Below are 16,430 nucleotides of genomic sequence, written 5' to 3'. Positions count from 1 at the left end.
TTCAAAGACATGCATAAAAAATCATGTTGAAATATAATCAATTAATTTTCAATTACAAAAATGTGTTATAATAAAAGCTGTTTGAAGAGTGAAAATTTAATGGTGAACAAGCTGTTTAACACCCATAACTGCACTGCGTATAAAGTTAAGGACATGAAGAAAATTATGAACAGTCATAATAGTTCAGTGCTGACAAATTGAACCCAGACCAGACTGAATTGCCCCAAGTGTCAGGGCTACTGTGAAGCTAAATTGTTGACTGTTCAAAGCTGTTCACGGGCTTCAACAGTTTTGCTGACATGGGTTATATATGAAATCAAGATCGAGCTGACAATCTAGAACCAATTAAGGGTAGATTGAATAAGTACAGCTCAAATATACAGTTACTGTAATACTAATCATCATAAGCTAATCCTAGATACCATCAAATCTTCCAATGTTTATATTACCACAGAAATTGCTTTGTCACTGTTCCCGTAAGAAAGCAAACAGCCAATTTTTCAGTCTTTTTCATCCATCTATTTCTATATGAAGTTGACCAAGGAAAAAAAATGCTGTGACAGTTTACCACTTTCTATGCCCAGCATTCCAGGACTTTCGCCGAGTTGGCTGAGAGGAAAGACTAACACTCCAATACAGCAATGTGAGGCAAACCCCAAAATCGAGAAAGAAACATTCAGCGATGCAACCCACCATGCAGCAAAAACACCAAAGCTATAATGAACGTCGCTTAGACATTCCTACATCTGAGAAAAAATTCACTTTCCATTCCTGAATGATGGATCGACATTAAATAAAGCATTCAACCAACACAACTAATATACAGTACAGTATATCTCATTACAAATGATAATGGTTAATTTTTATAAAACAACACCCCCATAAACAGGGGAAAAGAAAAGAAAAACAAAAATGAATACTAGAACTGCACATTTGCAAATGCACACATCATATACTATAGTGATACTAAACTTCTTGAAGTAAAAGTATACATGTAACAGACTATTTTCAAATGTCATCTAAACAACAACTCTCCATCAAATTTTATCTTCTGAAGCAACAATTCTTTCTACCCATAGGTTATTTTTTCCATGTGTGGCTGGTTTTTCTTACATGTATCAATGGAACCGATAGTTTTCCCCAGGCCTCTTCAGGTGCAGCTTTCATCTTCACCTACACCATAAACAAAATATAAGTTCTTTTAATGTTCAAAAAAATATTTCAAAAAATACTCTGTGACTTTTCCTTTTCATATTATTCCAAAGTAAAGTGACAATAACTGAGGAGTAAAACATGATACTAGTATTATACTTATACTGTAGTTGACTGTTGTGAATTAATTCCATCAAATGTTGAGCATTATCCATGACCTCCCACCCAGGAATTCAAGAAAATGGTTGGAGTCTAATTGTGAAGCTTTTAAAAAACATATAATATGTCACTGAAACTGAAACCAGCCACCTTTTTATTCTGTTTGCCAGTAAATATATTACAGTGTCAGCTTTTGAACAACTTGCTGATCAAAATGACATCTACAGTTACCTTTTTTCGAATCCATATTTTTTGTCTTGAGACATCCAATAACTCCGTGTTGTGACATCAATTTACAACATTCTACACCAGTTTGGCACAGCAATGGAGGTCAGTTGCTGAGGGGGAAGAAAGAGAATGACTTTGGGTCATCCTTTGATCACTGGGCTTGAAGATCTTGACCAATCTAACTGTTCACCGTGAAAAAAAAATACTTTCTGCATCTCTAGCTGACTTCTAATATATCTGTGTTGTTTACGAGTAGTTTTGGGCAGCATTTCTATTGGCATATCTTTCAATCAACTTTTTACTTGGAAAATGGAGTTTAAATAGTCAAATAGCAAATTTACAGCAGGCCTGATATTTTGCTAAGGAGTATATGCCGTTTAATGCTTTGAGGGCAAAGATAATAGTAGATTATATTATTTATACCTCTCTTTTTCATCTATATAACTATGACAAAAAAAACACCAGCTGCTACTGCCTGCCACTCTACTATATGAGACCCCGGACTTGTGTCATCTGAAAGACAGATTGAAAGAAACTTGTCTATATATAATTTTAAATAAGACAAAAATAATTAATTACAGTACAACATATAAAATAATAACAAAATCATTACATGTACACGTACGTAAGTCAATATGATGTCAATATAAATACTGCACTGGATATTACACTGGAAAAAAATCAGTAGGGATTTTTGGCAAAAGCGACGGATTTAGTTTTGGAATTAGAATTATTAATAATATAATAATCAATATTTTAACAAAAGTTTACAATACAACTGAAAAATTAAGGCAAATTAAGATCCGTTGTGATTACACTGTACACATGGAAAATAAATGGAAATAAATGCATTTTGTTTACAAACACTCTCATCAAGTAAAATGATCATAGCACCTTACATTGGGTCACTGCGTCCTGTAGTAAAGCACCGTGCCTCTGAAAATTCTTGATGAAACTGGCAGCAAAATACTTAGTATAGTTCTAATTTTCTCTAGTTTACAATCCGATCATTCAATATCATCATGATGATGATGAGAGTTGTTCCACACCACACAGCGGCACAAACCAAAACTTTTAGGAAAAAACGCGCTCGACAACAGTTCACGTTTTGCGCTCCGACGCTGTTTGCTCCTCCTCGAGGAACTCGAGAGACATTTCATTTTTCGCGCCAAAAACCTCGCTTTCGAACTGGCGCCATGACCCATATTTTGTTTATTTTGTTTATGGAGACCGCGGAGAACGTAGAGGAGGAGACATTGTCATTGACGAAAAGTCTACAAATATGATGTGTCGAAAAACGTCAAACGTGTGATCTCACGTAGCAGGTTTTCAAGTCTATGAACCGACCAGTATTGGCTTTAAATCAAAGTCATTAGTATCAGAAAAAGTCGGTTTGTTTTCGCTGAATATTTCAGTTATTTGCCAAGATGGCGGACGACCCAGACACTGAAAGCAGTTTGAGGCATGCCAGCTCTATTATTGTGAAAACTGCAGATGGAGATCGCGAGATACAGCTGCTGTTTGGAGATATTACCAAACTTTCGGTACAAGAGAAAGTAGACGTTATAATGGTGTCAGCGTTTCCAGGTAAGAAGAATCAGCGAGAATCTTTGAATAGAAAACAAGTCTGGAAATGTTTCCTTGATCGATCAATTTAATTTGCCATGAAACGAATTATGAAACATACCCACATTATTATGCTATCGTGCCAAAAGATCTAATCAAAATCAAGTTGGTATTTTTGAACGAATTTCGTTAAAAAAAAAAAAAAAAACGCCAGATAACTTCTGCCCCATCATCCATAGTTTACCATTAAAATTATATAATATACATGACGTCATGTACAGTATATGTGAGATAAATTAAGATAATATGTTCTTGTCATATTCATATCAAGTCTAAAATGAAAATCACCGTGATCTGTTAATAAAATTACAATTTCTGCAAGTAGAAGTAAGTTTAAAAGTTACATAAAGTGATACTTTAAGTACTGTAAATTATGCTGAAGTGTTATAAATTCATACTGTTGTTGGATATTAAAGAACTAACTTTGATGTATGTAGACGATGCTTGCTTGACCAAATCTGCTGAACAAAACATGTTGATTTAGAGGGTAATCCAAAAATACCAGCCTGGGGTAGCACTAGCAATTTGTTCCCCTTAGCCAAATGACCACTTTTTTGTCAGTTTGTTATCCAAATGGTTTTAATTCGACTAAAATGAGCCAAATCAAGCCCATTTTGTTATACCAATTTAAGTTGGTTTTAGCATTTGGCTAAATTGCCGAGTGTTAGCACTGCCACTACCCCAGCCAGTTCAAAGGTCTGGCTCCTTATTTCATCTAGTTATGTCACATCACAATTCCCAAGGACTTGAAGTATACTATACTATAACGTACTGTATCGTATGTGACAATATCTCCCTATACATTCCAGGCGACTACATCCCGTGCAGAAGATCGCTGATAGGAGCACTGAAGCGTAACCTGGATATCAGCGTTAAAGACTTGGCCAGAGATAAAGAGGAGGATCTGCGCGCTAATTTCCACTGTTGGTGGTCTAAGTTGCTCCCGTCACACCTACCATACAGGTATTATGGGAATGAACATTTATGGAAATTATGAGATAATACAAGAGAATGTCTTTTTGAGAGGGTTTTGTTGGGGTCTCAGTCATCATCATCATCATCACCATCAAGTGTCAGACCTTGTGCAGGCATGGACAATCATGATCCTCCAGTTTACTAGTACTTTATTTTCAATAGATTGCATGACCTCGTTATTTTACAGTTGTTGATTTGTGGGGAAAGCATTTAGACTGTCAATGCATGATGTTCTTTGTCTTCCTGTACTTCTTCCTTTAATTTTCCCACAGAGTACCAGGTTTTTCTATTCCATCTGTTACTGCAAAATAGGTAATAGGTTTATGCTTACTTTTTACGCTCCTGCTTATACATGAAGTTATAACGTGTGTCCACCCATGCAGTTGAATCGTTCATAGCCTTGTTCATATAATACTGCGCATAACCACTCTGCGTACATCTGGTGCATTTACACCGTCTTTTCTGATGGTATGACCCAGAGATTTCATTTATCTTTTTCTGATTGTTTTCATTAGTGAGCATTGTATTCCTTGTTGTAACATTTCTTCATTGGCCTTTCTTTCTTTCCAAGATATTCTCAAGAAATCATGAAAGAATGATACAATAGGTGGAGGTTAGATTGGTGAGTGCCAGTGAATACTGCACTTCTGTGGCTCCAACCTGGGTGACTGTAGATTTCAATAAATTTAATGTTTAAAATTGGGAGGGATACAGAACTGAAAATGATAAGAATTGCTATAAAAATATGAAGAATATAATATTTGTTTGATGTTGTAGAGTGGCTAACTCTGCATTGGAAAAGTCTTCATTTTTAATATAATTATTTTTAATGATATATTTATATTTATTTATTTATATAATAAAAATTTAGATCCATGTCTTATTCCTGTCGTAATGTGGCATGGATATTTTCCTTTTATAGTGACCATTTATTTATTGATCTTTACATTTCAGGAGATTACTGTGTTTTGAGCGTACCATGAAAAGTACGGGTCACCCGGCGGCGTTGGTTGGGGACGTCTTTAGATGTCTGGTGGCCGTGTTTAACAACAAGGAAAGCACTGTGATAGCTCCACTACTGGCATCTGGAGTCCAGGTAACACACACATTGGACTAACTAGTACGCGGGTCAAATATGGCAACCAACTAAAAAACTTGCTGTCTAAGCTGCTAAAGGACCATGAAGAGATTACCCGTCAGGAAGTATTCAAGTGGGTCGGCCATATTTGACCCCCGGAGTAGTAAGCCCACTGTTCTGAATACAGCCATATAAACACAACTACATGTACAAGGGCGGCTCCAGAGATATTTTCTGACAGTCTTCTAAATTATCTTTGGCAATCCATCATCCATTCATGACCAAACTCCGACAGAAAAAATTAGATCCCTGTCAATGTTAACTTAAAAATCTGACCGTTTTCCAGAAGATCCGTGAGACAGCCTTAATCTGCCCCTGTCATAAACACATGCACGTACACATGCAGATTCCAAGCTACATTGAAACAAAATTGATATTTGTATTGTTATATGAATTTTAAATAATATATACATATTATCCCCCCCTGGCACCTGGAGATGGTGACTCCTTTCACGTATGGAGATTCCTCAAAAGATTTAAACATTTGAAAAAATTTTAAGAAAGTTAATATAAGATCCCAACCCCCTCCCCCTCTCCCAAGCAAAGTCCTGGATCTGTAACTGCCTCTCTAATCCTGTTGTTTTTATTTAGCCTCCAATGACATTTTTATTGCCTATGGTTTTAATTCTGCAGATTCAACTGTTATTCTTCACTTCTTATATTCACTGAATTAAGTTTTGATATCTTTATGAATGTAGACAGTATATTTGAACATATTCATCTTTCCCCAATGACACTCATTTCAGAGCTTTGATCCCAAAATGATGTTGAAAGCCATGCTAGATGCGGCTGTCAACTGGATAAAGGCGGGACTCCCCATGTCCTGCCTAAAGCTGGTGGTATTTGCCCACCGTCCTGACGAGATTAACCTGGAGAAACATGAACTGTGGAACGTATTTGAGAACATGAAGAAGAAGTATGAGACAGTTACGATGATGCCAGAGGTAATGGGACAGTTTTCCTGGACTGCAGGGGGCTTTTCTCATTATTACTGATTGACTTATATATACCAGTGCAAATAAAAGTCTCAGGCCGCAAAAACTCCATGTTTCCCTACGGAAAAGAGCGAGTCATTACCATAATTTTATCCCAATAGTTTTCTCCCTATTCCTATAACATCATTGTCAAGAGCTTTATAATATTTTTTGTCTCTTTTACAAGGAGCCCCAGATCAGGTATGACATCTATCTGTCCTACTCCATAGAAGATGAAGACAAAGTCAAGCAGATAGAGGGAGTGCTGAAGGAAGAAAAGAAAGATATCCGTATATTTTCTCAGGTGCAGGCGCTCCGTGAGGACCAGGTTTGGCAGCAGGAGATCTACGAGGTCATGATAACCTGTGTAAGGTAAATGGAGTGGAAAGTGTAAAGTTTTGGGTTTGGACCTTTTTGTCCTTATCATGTGGATGCTAACACTGAAATCATACTTTGATCCGTTTTTACGAAAGTCTCAATATATGTGGCTTGTTTCTTAGAATTTGACATCTATTTTGAAGTAATAATTTGGAGAAAACATTTCACTGCTCAGTAATTTATCTTGAAGTTCATGTTGTAAGTGATAACTTTTTCATATGACTAAGTATCAACAGTATGTTTATAATGTACATAATAATTTGGAAATCTGATTTAGTTCATGTACAGTTTCAAGAATTTCAAAATAACTGGAAGAACTCTCTTTGTGATTTCGATATTTACTCAGATTTGTCTCTGAATGGCACAGGTATGTGTTGTCATGATTTGTAGAAGAAATCCTAGTTATGTCTGACTTCAGTAAAATAAACTCTCATTGTCTCTTGTGTGAAAAATTTAGGGCTAGAATGTCCACCCACTGGTAAAAGCATGTTTAGTTTCTTCAAAAATGAATTTTTTTATCTTGATCTTTTATGTCTCTGTGTAGAGTGGTGACATTCTTGAGCCCAGCATTCCTGGCGTCTCCGGAATGTTTGGAGAAGTACAACCTGGCCGTCTGCTGCAACAGGAAGACAGCACGCCACCTGTTGGCTCCTTTCTACATCGAGTCCATACCAACCTTCCCCACGTACATGTGCCTGGTGCAGTACATGGACTTCAGGTAGGATTGCTGTATACACACACACACACACACACACACACACACACACACACACGCATGCACGTGTGCCTGGTGCAGTATGTGCTCTTCAGGTAGGATTGCTGTGTTGTGGGGAAATTTTTTTTTTTTTTTTTTTTTTTTTTTTTTTTTTTTTTTTTTTTTTTTTTTTTTTGAGGAATTTGTGTGAGTGTGTGTGTTACCTGTGACATTTTGAAATAGGTATTTTTTGGCTTTAAAGACATTTATGTTTTTAAAGATATATATTTTACTTGTGTTGTTTGGCTGTTTAACTTAAATAGGTACCCATTCTTTTATGACACACTAATGTCAGGGAAAGCAAAATGATTGTTCTCTTTTATTTGTACCTTTTTTTACATCACTTAAGGTATAAGTAAATGAGACTTTTTGTGTTTGTTCCATTTGTTCATGGATTCATTCATTCAGTTTGATGTCCAATATTTCAAACTGGGACAAAGTAACCCTAAGCAAAATGAAAAGTTTGTGGCAACAAGTTCACAAGAAAAATTTGAATTGTTGGTAATTTGTGGCAAATTTGCAAGGAGGAATTGCAGTTTGCAGCAAATTTGCTGCAGGCCTGATAATTTGCTAAGAGAATATGTAAATTTAATATATCGACTTTTTCTCATATTACCATTGATGAAAATGCTTAAAAATGACATGAATTTTGTGATAAATTTTAGGACCATTGACACCAAGCCTCAGAGTGTGGTCCAAGGCTGTAAAACATTTGTCAGTCTCCTCTCAGCAAAGGATATCACAGGGCAGCAAAACCACCAGCAAGCCCATACTAATTACGGTAATAGTTGACATATATTGGAAGTTGGGATAAATGTGACCACCAAGCTACAAATGTTGTAGACGAAAAGTGATTAGTATATTAATTGTGCATCTGTTGGTAAAGCAGCCGAAGAAATGATAGCTTTTGTTTTGAAAAATATTCATGTGTTGAAAAATATTCACAATGCTGTTGGTAGAATGAGAAGTTCATCAGATGTTAGTTTTGCCCTTTTCAACACAGTGCAGCAAACTTCAATGTTCTCACTTTGGTAACATGGTAGACTGGAGTGAGTAAATTAAAAAAAGCAGCTTTAGTTGTAAACAAGTCTGGATGAGATTTAGAAGAAACTCAACAGGACTGAATTTCTTAAAAAGCACAGAATAACTCACCTTATCTTTATGAATAGTATAAATATTTATAGTCACAATAAACTGTTTTATTAGCATGATAACTTTACTGGGCACAAGTTTTAGATTACATTGTTTTTGATTGTTCTGTGTTTTACATTTGCTTAAAAAATGGAATATCTAGAAGAGTTTTTTACACAATTTCAGATTACGATGTGTTTATCTCCTACTCACACAAGAACACAGACAAAGCCAAGTTTTTCTTGAACACCCTCACAAGACTGAATCCTCATCTGAGAATATTTTATGACAGGAACGAACTAAAAGCCGGTATGTTTTGAATGGTGTTATTTGGGTTCATAATGATATATATATATGTATTATTCAGAAATAGAATCACTTGAGTTGGCAGGGTTTATGGAACGTACATAGTACATGAATCACAAGTAGATTTTACCTACAGCTAGTTGCCAAGTGGTGTATGTGTCTTTTTAACTAAGAGCATTGTCGGGAGGAAAAGGGGGACACAACAACTGTCACTTCCACTTCAGAAAGTCGTAGTTCTCAGACAAGAGCGAGAGAGAGACAAGAATTGTTCAGTTCTAGCTCAAAAAGTCATAGTTATTTTATTGAAATTTTCAGAAGACTATATAATACAAGTGAAGTGTAAACATAATTTTGTCATGCATGCCATTTCTTTTAGCAAGTGAGAAATACTGTGAGGCAGACTTACCATGCACTCAAATATAAACATACATCAAGATATTGTTTCTATAAAAGTATTTGAGGAAAGCACCTCCACAGTGACTCATCTTACACCCAAAAACTTTACTCTATCACATTTTACTTCGTCACTTATTGTGACTTAAAAACCCAAGCATAGTGTAACAATTGTTCATGCGTAATGCACATGTATGTTAGATGCAACGCTTCTGGAGCTTACTTTTTCTTGAAACTTTAAAAATTTTTAGCTAATTTAACAAAAAAATTGGTGATAAGTTGGCAATAATATTTGCCTAATTCATTCACGTTTTCTTTATGTCCCACTTTGTTAATAATTAAGGCAATTTTGTTATTACTGTTGGTTTATACTGAGTTTAACTATTATTAATTAAAAATACATTATTATTATTATTATAACTTCCAGGCACGTCATGGCAGCAGATGTTGTATCACTCAGTGGATGGGTCAAAGTGTGTCATTGCTCTGTTCTCTCCCACCTACCTCAGCTCAGCTGTGTGTACTGAAGAGTATAACCTGGCCTTGTTAAAACATATGGGAGAGGTGGGTGTGCCTGTATAACTCCTCCCCCCCTCCCCCCCCCCTTACAGACAAACAAACACACGCATGCACGCACACACATATGCACACATACACAGTAATATGTTTAACAACAAAAGAGAACTTAAGAGAAGTGAAGTGGTACCATGCCTAAAAGTCTACTTTCACTATCTACAAACAGTGGTGAATAGTGACAGAATTCATATGTTAGCTATAATATACCTGTAGTGAGTTTTATAGCAATACTTATTACCATATTGGATTGTTTTATTTGTGTAGTCATTTGAAGGCCAGCTGATCCCTGTACTCATTGAACCAGTTGATTGTTTTATTTGTGTAGACATTTGACGGGCAGCTGATCCCTGTTCTCATTGAACCAGTTGGGGAGGTCCCAAAGACCCACAGTTCTGTAAAGGCAATAGATGCTATGGGCGACGCCTTCCAATCTGTTGCCATAGCAATATGCAAATCAGTTGTGTCATGGCTGAAGACAGAGGAAATGAATGATCTGGTCTTCAACAAAGTGTCGGTGGGTATTTTCTTTCTTTGTTTATTTCTTTATTTATTTATTTTATGTTCTTTATTTAATTCTTATATTTCAAACAGAATAATTAAGAACACCTTAAGATATTTCTTCACTATTCCTATATTTAGTGTATGTTGGTGCTGTCTTTTGATTAACAGTGACTTAGGAAAAAAAGTGTAATATACATAGGATTTATTTGCCAGCTGTTCCAATTTTGGGGGCCTTTAACTTTTTATCTGAACATTTGGTTGTAGGAAAAATTTTATTGTTGGTGTCTTCCATTCAACATTTTACAGGTAATCCACATGAACTAGAACTAGATCTTTGAGGTGTCATCATCATATAAGTAAGTAATTTAATGACATAATACATGTTTAACAGTACATCAGATTTAGCATTTTCGTGCTGTTTCAGGTACCACTGAATGTTTCAAAGATACTTGAGACGCGCAGACTGCACTACTTCAAGGAAAGACTAGAACTTTATAACAATCAAACAAAGGCTAAATATAATGAGAAAAGTGAGCAACCACAGTCAGATTCCAAAGAAAATGACCCACCTAAGGCAGAAAAAACATCGCCTGAGGAAGCAGCAGCTGTGGGGATAGATGTGGCGCTCAGTTATACTGAATCTGAGGAGCAATATGGGCAAGCATTGAAAAAGATGCTGCACCTGAAGGCGCCTTGGGTCAAGGTCAGTAAAAAGAGCCAATCAAAAGCTGAAGGCAGTGCAAGTGCGGAACTGTCAGCCATTGACTCTGCCAAAGTTGTTGTAACCTTTTTATCACCTTCCTATCTCGAATCCAGCATCCAAGTGGAAGAACTCCAGCTTGCTTTGTTCCGTCAAAGAGCAGCCAAAGAAGCTCATATTCTATATCCGATCCATATTTTACCATTACCCAGGAAGCCATGCTATCTTCATGTTGTGCCGTGTGAGCTTGCGCTGTACGATTTTCTTTGGCGAAACCAGCTTGAAAAGAAAATGAAAAGGAATGACTATGGTATGATTGATTGGGATGCCTCTGTTCCGTACTTTGGCCTTGACCTTCAGACGGTGGAGAGATACGTGAAAGGCAAGAACCCACTGAAGAGAGTTGCAGACGAAGAAATGCTGGCTCTTTCCCTGGCCTGTAATGACATTGTTGACATACTGTCACAAAAGAGGTAAATTATTCAATATTTACAAACTTTTCACATCATGTTGTATACTTTAGCGATGTAGTTGTATGGGTTCACAGTGAGAGATTTACAATTTATGAAATATCCTGGCTGTGTGTTACGTTCACAACAGAGGACCAACAGATGTACAGATCAAATATGACTCACTAAAAAGCTTGCCACTTGATTCTCGATTAGACACTGAATAGATTCCCTGCAGGGATTATGCAACAAGCAATCAAGTGAGTCAGCCATATGAGATCGGCAGATCTGTAAGTTTGCTGTTGTGAACACGCTCTTAGTCTGCAGGTTTTACATTGCCAATAAACTTAACAGCAGGAAGCAGATTTGTGAAGTTCTTGTTTAAGGGAGTTAATCCCACAAGAGCATAATTATGTTTGGACCTTTCACAGATCTGTACCTGTACAGATTGTATCACTTAAGGTAGTGTCCTTATGCTACACTGCGCAACAACACCATGCATTAATGTCTTTTTGTTGCACATTTGCATCAGCAGCTAGTGCTGGCAATCTAGCAATACAAATGGGGTTTTATTTAAAAACAGTTTGCATGGGAACCTATTAGTTTTTCTAAACTATGGCTACCATATGTACTGATGACCAGGAGATGTGGACTATGAAGTTCAACGCACTTCATCTCTGAAGAAAATTGAAAATTTATGCAAAAACAATTAAATTTCCCATATAGTGCTAAAGAAATTGAATCCAAAACTCAAATCATCACAGTAATAAAACTTAAATGGGTACCTATCAATTTTTAGATCATAACAAGGATGCAATTTTGCCAACAATGCATTTACAAAATATATAAGAATTATCTATCAAACAGAAATATCATTAGATCATTACCTTAAGTGTACTGTAATGTAAAAAGGGTCTCAGATCTGGAGTGGGTAGAAAAGTGGTACAAGATCTCTTGTGCCTCAGCCATTCACAGAGCTTAAAGAAATAGATAAAAATCTATTGACATTGATTTGATGGGAAATGTATTGCTCTTTATAAAATTTTGAATTTATTATTATTTATTATGTATTCTTTTAGATTCCTGTGGGTCGTGCTTATTAATAAATCCAAAAAGGCTGTACTAATTTTTTTAATTTAGCTATATTCTTTACCTCTTTATTATTTGTAGTACTGGTCAGACACATCCAGTTATTGCCAACATCACTCAGTTAGATATGGAAAATGTGGACACTCTGAAGAATACAGTGCATGACAAAATACCACAGGAAATGGTAAGCAACAACACGCTGTATTAACCTTTCTTTATATGAATAATTGCATGATTATAGATCCACAGACTTCAAGGAATAGTACATCTGTTTTTGATACATATCTGTTATTTGATCAGCCTAAATGATAAGGTCTATCAGTATGAATTGGTTCTAGTCCAATGCATTTTCTTCTCAGTAAGATGAAAGTACCTGTATTGTCCCAAAGTGCTCATATATACTCTAACATGAAAGTGACCATATCTGTTCTAACATGAAAGTGTTTATACCTCTTCTAACATGAATTGTAACTTCTCTTTCAAGAAAGTGCCCATATATTGATTTTTTTCTGTCATGAAAGTGCCCATATCTTCCTTAACTCAAAATTGTCCAGAAATTTCCTAAAAAAGCACCCATATTTTTCCATTACACCAAAGTGCCCATACTTACACTGACACAAAACTTAAACTTGACTAACATGAAAGGGTCCACATATTCCCCCACGTGAAAGTGCTTATGTCTTCACATATCTTAATTGTTGTATAATTCCTGTCCCCAGATAATGAAGGAGATCCCAGTAATGGCCGAACCAGAGAACAACACAGAGAAGAAGGTGCACTTCAAGTCCGCAGCAACAGCAGTAGATGTGGTCACCACGGCAACCAAGAAATCAAGAACCTGCTGCGTCTCATAATTTGTTAGTCATATGGGTGATAGGTGTGGTTACATTGGAGATAGGTATGTTCTTCTTAGAAAGGCGTGACTTGGACAGCAGCCTCTTAAGTGGAAGGGGAGGGGCTGTGGGGATAAAAGAAATTCACGGGACTATTGTGAACCAGCAGATAAGAGCAGTAATACATCCACAGGGATGTAAAATTTGTTTTTGTTTCAAATTGCTTATTTTACTATGGTAAGAACAGAGGATCTGCAGAGCTGAAGGAGAGGACACATTTCAAATGCAGGTGCAGATATAGAGATATTTCCTGATAATCTTCTTAATTATCTGTGTTGATCCGTCCTCCATTTTTGACCGTCTTCTACTGATGAAATTAGATGCTCATCAATGTAAACATAAAATTCTGGAAGACCCAGAAGATGGCCTCCATCTGCCCCTGAGATGTGCCCTCTGCTGGATCTGCAGCTGTCTTAAGCTGTTCTCACCACATACATCAGCTGTCAACCTTCTGACCACCATCAGCCAGAACAGTTTGTGTGTGTGTGTGTGTGTGTGTGACCTAGATAGCAGTCATTGGTTGTTCCTGAAAGATGGATCTATTTGTTTAATATGATTGCCACTTCACACATGGGTTTAGATAGCATACTGTGAAAGGCTACTGTGCGAAACTACAAAAAATGAACGTCATTTTTGTTGTTGTTGTTGCGTTAATGCATACGTACTGTTTTTGTTGCATATTTTATTTCATTGAACAAAAGGATGATTTTGTTTTGATGAGAACAGTGGGTTTCTAGCCTTTTGCCTTCTGTTGCCCTTTTCTACATTGTCGTACTGAACCACAAAATCTGCTCCCCTCTTACAGTTATATTGACAGCACCTGATAGTGCAAAAGGGGCCAAAAATCTCACTTTGTTCCTGTCATGGAACAACGTCACAAGGACTTGTCTGTTTCTTTTTATTGCTGTAACAGTGAAAAAATTCTCCCTTCCCTCTTATGTCTTCTTGTTTGAGTCTGGTTATTTGATACCTCAGAATATTTCCAACTACAGCATTGACTCTTTCAGTCCCCTCTTGGTCATTTAAAAGATATGATACTGGGTCTTCTAATCTTCTCCTTTGAGGTAGCCACACGCTAGTGTCTTGTTGTTAAAGTCTTGTCATTTGATACCTCAAAACAGAGTCAAGAGGAACAATAAAAAATACAGTATTAACTGCCTACACTAGTCGGCTGGATTTGGTCTTAAAGTGCAATTTAAGTTCACAAGTGATCTTACATGAGTCTATCTGCATCTATTAGGCTATTGGAATAGGTGTTGTTGTCAGATGTATCTGGTAAAAGGTCAAAACCTCTTAAGTCAGTTCTATTAACAGTAATATCAGCAGTTGTAAAACCATTTCCTGTGTAGAAATGACCTAAAAAAAATCTTCTACCATCTTGACTTTAAAGATTAATATTAACAGGATTTTCACTATTCTGATAATTTTCCTCATCCCTTGTGGGTAATTGTTTTTTTTTTTTTTTTTTTTTTTTTAAGTCAATTTACGTCTGTAGGACTCAAAATCAATGATTGTTCACAGCATTCTAAAAGTCTATCTGCATCTATTAGGCTATTGGAATAGGTGTTGTTGTCAGATGTATCTGGTAAAAGGTCAAAACCTATTAAGTCAGTGAAATCTAAAAGTGAAATAAAATCATCTAACCTTCTCACTTCTGTTAAGTTATTATCCATTTATTTCCGAGTTTAAATGATCCTTTTCATAGATGAGTTTGTTCACTACGAAGAGAATTTCTTTTTTTCTATTTTTCAAGAAGAAATGGAAATTTTTAATATTTATTCTAAAATAAAGTGTTTTAAGTGTTTGTATTCTAAATGGCATGTAACGAGCAGCAACTCAGATACTGAGTAACACCATAACAGTTACTCACAATTTCAGAAGATAATTTTTTTAGAGGGTAGAGAGACACTACCTTTCATCTTTGTCATGTTACATTACCTGTAAAAGCAGCTGGTAACGTAATTTTGCCAAGTCCGGTTTGCTGTGGTAACGGAATTTTGTTGTGACTAATTTACATGATGGGGCATGACTGCACATATTAGGCAGATGATTGTATGGTTATGACCTAACAGGACTTATTACTTTAAAGACTATTGTGCAGATTTATTGATAGATAAAAATTGATGTAAAACGAAATGACATTAAATTGTATGCATAGTTTTATTGAAATACGCACATTATGTACAATGATGCAGTTATACTATAAATTATTAAAAATTGCTTAGTAACCACATGGAAGCGTGTGAATGCCGTCTGGCATTAAAGCTCTCTTTGTGTAGACCATTCTATAGGTCTTTTCTTCTAACTTTGAAGTGAGGTCCTTAGTTGTAACGTTACGCCTTATATTATGATTCATCACAGTTACTTTTTCTGGGCCTTCTTTGTGCACCATGTTCTTCAAAGTTTCAAAGTTAACTATTTGTGAGGTGGTGTAATTTAGACTGATGCCGCACATTCGCTTGTGGGCGCGACCTCCCTATCGATACAATGCTTACACACCTTGTGTGCGACCACTAAATTTGCCCTATGATCGCCATTCCCTTTTTGCATTGCTTCAAAATCAAAGAATACGTAGGGCATGGCTTTTTCGACTTTTCTCTTTTTCTTTGCAGATCTAGAGGTGCTAGATTCACCTTGTGCAGGATCATTTTTACTTTGCAAGGGTTGCATGTAGCACGTCAAAATAATTTCTCCCATCTTCTGTTTGGATGTAGATTGGAAAAATTATGGTTTCCATAGGTATCACTGACTGTTAAATCCAAAATAATTGGATTGTGTTCTAATCCAAGCGGAACTTCTATTTCTGCTAGAAATAACATCAGCAGTTGTATTATTATTTCCTCTGTACGTATGACAAAGAAATAATTTCTCCCATCTTCTGTTGTGATGTAGATTGGGAAAATCATGGTTTGCATAGGTATCACTTACTGTTAAATCCAAAATAATTGGATTGTGTTCTAATCCATACGGAACTTCTAATTCTGCCAGAAATAACATCAGCAGTTGTA

At 36.2% G+C, this 16,430-nt stretch overlaps 1 protein-coding gene and 1 long non-coding RNA gene across 3 annotated transcripts; one reads left to right on the top strand and one right to left on the bottom strand.

The window, feature by feature from the left end:
- Positions 1-821: 821 nt before the first annotated feature.
- Positions 822-2,717, bottom strand: LOC106180449 (uncharacterized). Its single transcript, XR_015335660.1, has 4 exons — positions 2,439-2,717; positions 1,963-2,052; positions 1,543-1,721; positions 822-1,173 (listed from the first exon to the last, which is right to left on the bottom strand). It is a non-coding gene; the product is annotated as an uncharacterized LOC106180449 (long non-coding RNA).
- Positions 2,718-2,779: 62 nt separating this feature from the next.
- Positions 2,780-14,052, top strand: LOC106180448 (uncharacterized). Of its 2 annotated transcripts, XM_087018926.1 has the most exons (13): positions 2,780-3,126; positions 3,975-4,128; positions 5,095-5,236; positions 6,025-6,222; positions 6,440-6,624; positions 7,175-7,348; positions 8,050-8,165; positions 8,702-8,824; positions 9,642-9,778; positions 10,116-10,304; positions 10,716-11,464; positions 12,611-12,713; positions 13,249-14,052. In XM_087018926.1, the coding sequence occupies exons 1-13, from the start codon at positions 2,967-2,969 to the stop codon at positions 13,381-13,383; spliced, it is 2,565 nt and encodes an 854-aa protein (XP_086875052.1). In that variant the 5' UTR covers positions 2,780-2,966; the 3' UTR covers positions 13,384-14,052. The 2 variants fall into 2 exon arrangements, with proteins under 2 accessions (XP_086875052.1, XP_086875053.1); XM_087018927.1 differs by lacking the exons at positions 2,780-3,126; positions 3,975-4,128 and adding an exon at positions 4,346-4,762.
- The last annotated feature ends 2,378 nt before the right edge of the window (positions 14,053-16,430 follow it).

The sequence above is a fragment of the Lingula anatina genome, chromosome 8 (genome assembly GCF_051362555.1).
Source record: "Lingula anatina isolate TDL-2025a chromosome 8, LinAna3.0, whole genome shotgun sequence".
Lineage (NCBI taxonomy): Eukaryota > Metazoa > Brachiopoda > Lingulata > Lingulida > Lingulidae > Lingula > Lingula anatina.
Note: the sequence above shows the minus strand (reverse complement) of the source record. Positions and strands in the feature narration are given on the sequence as shown.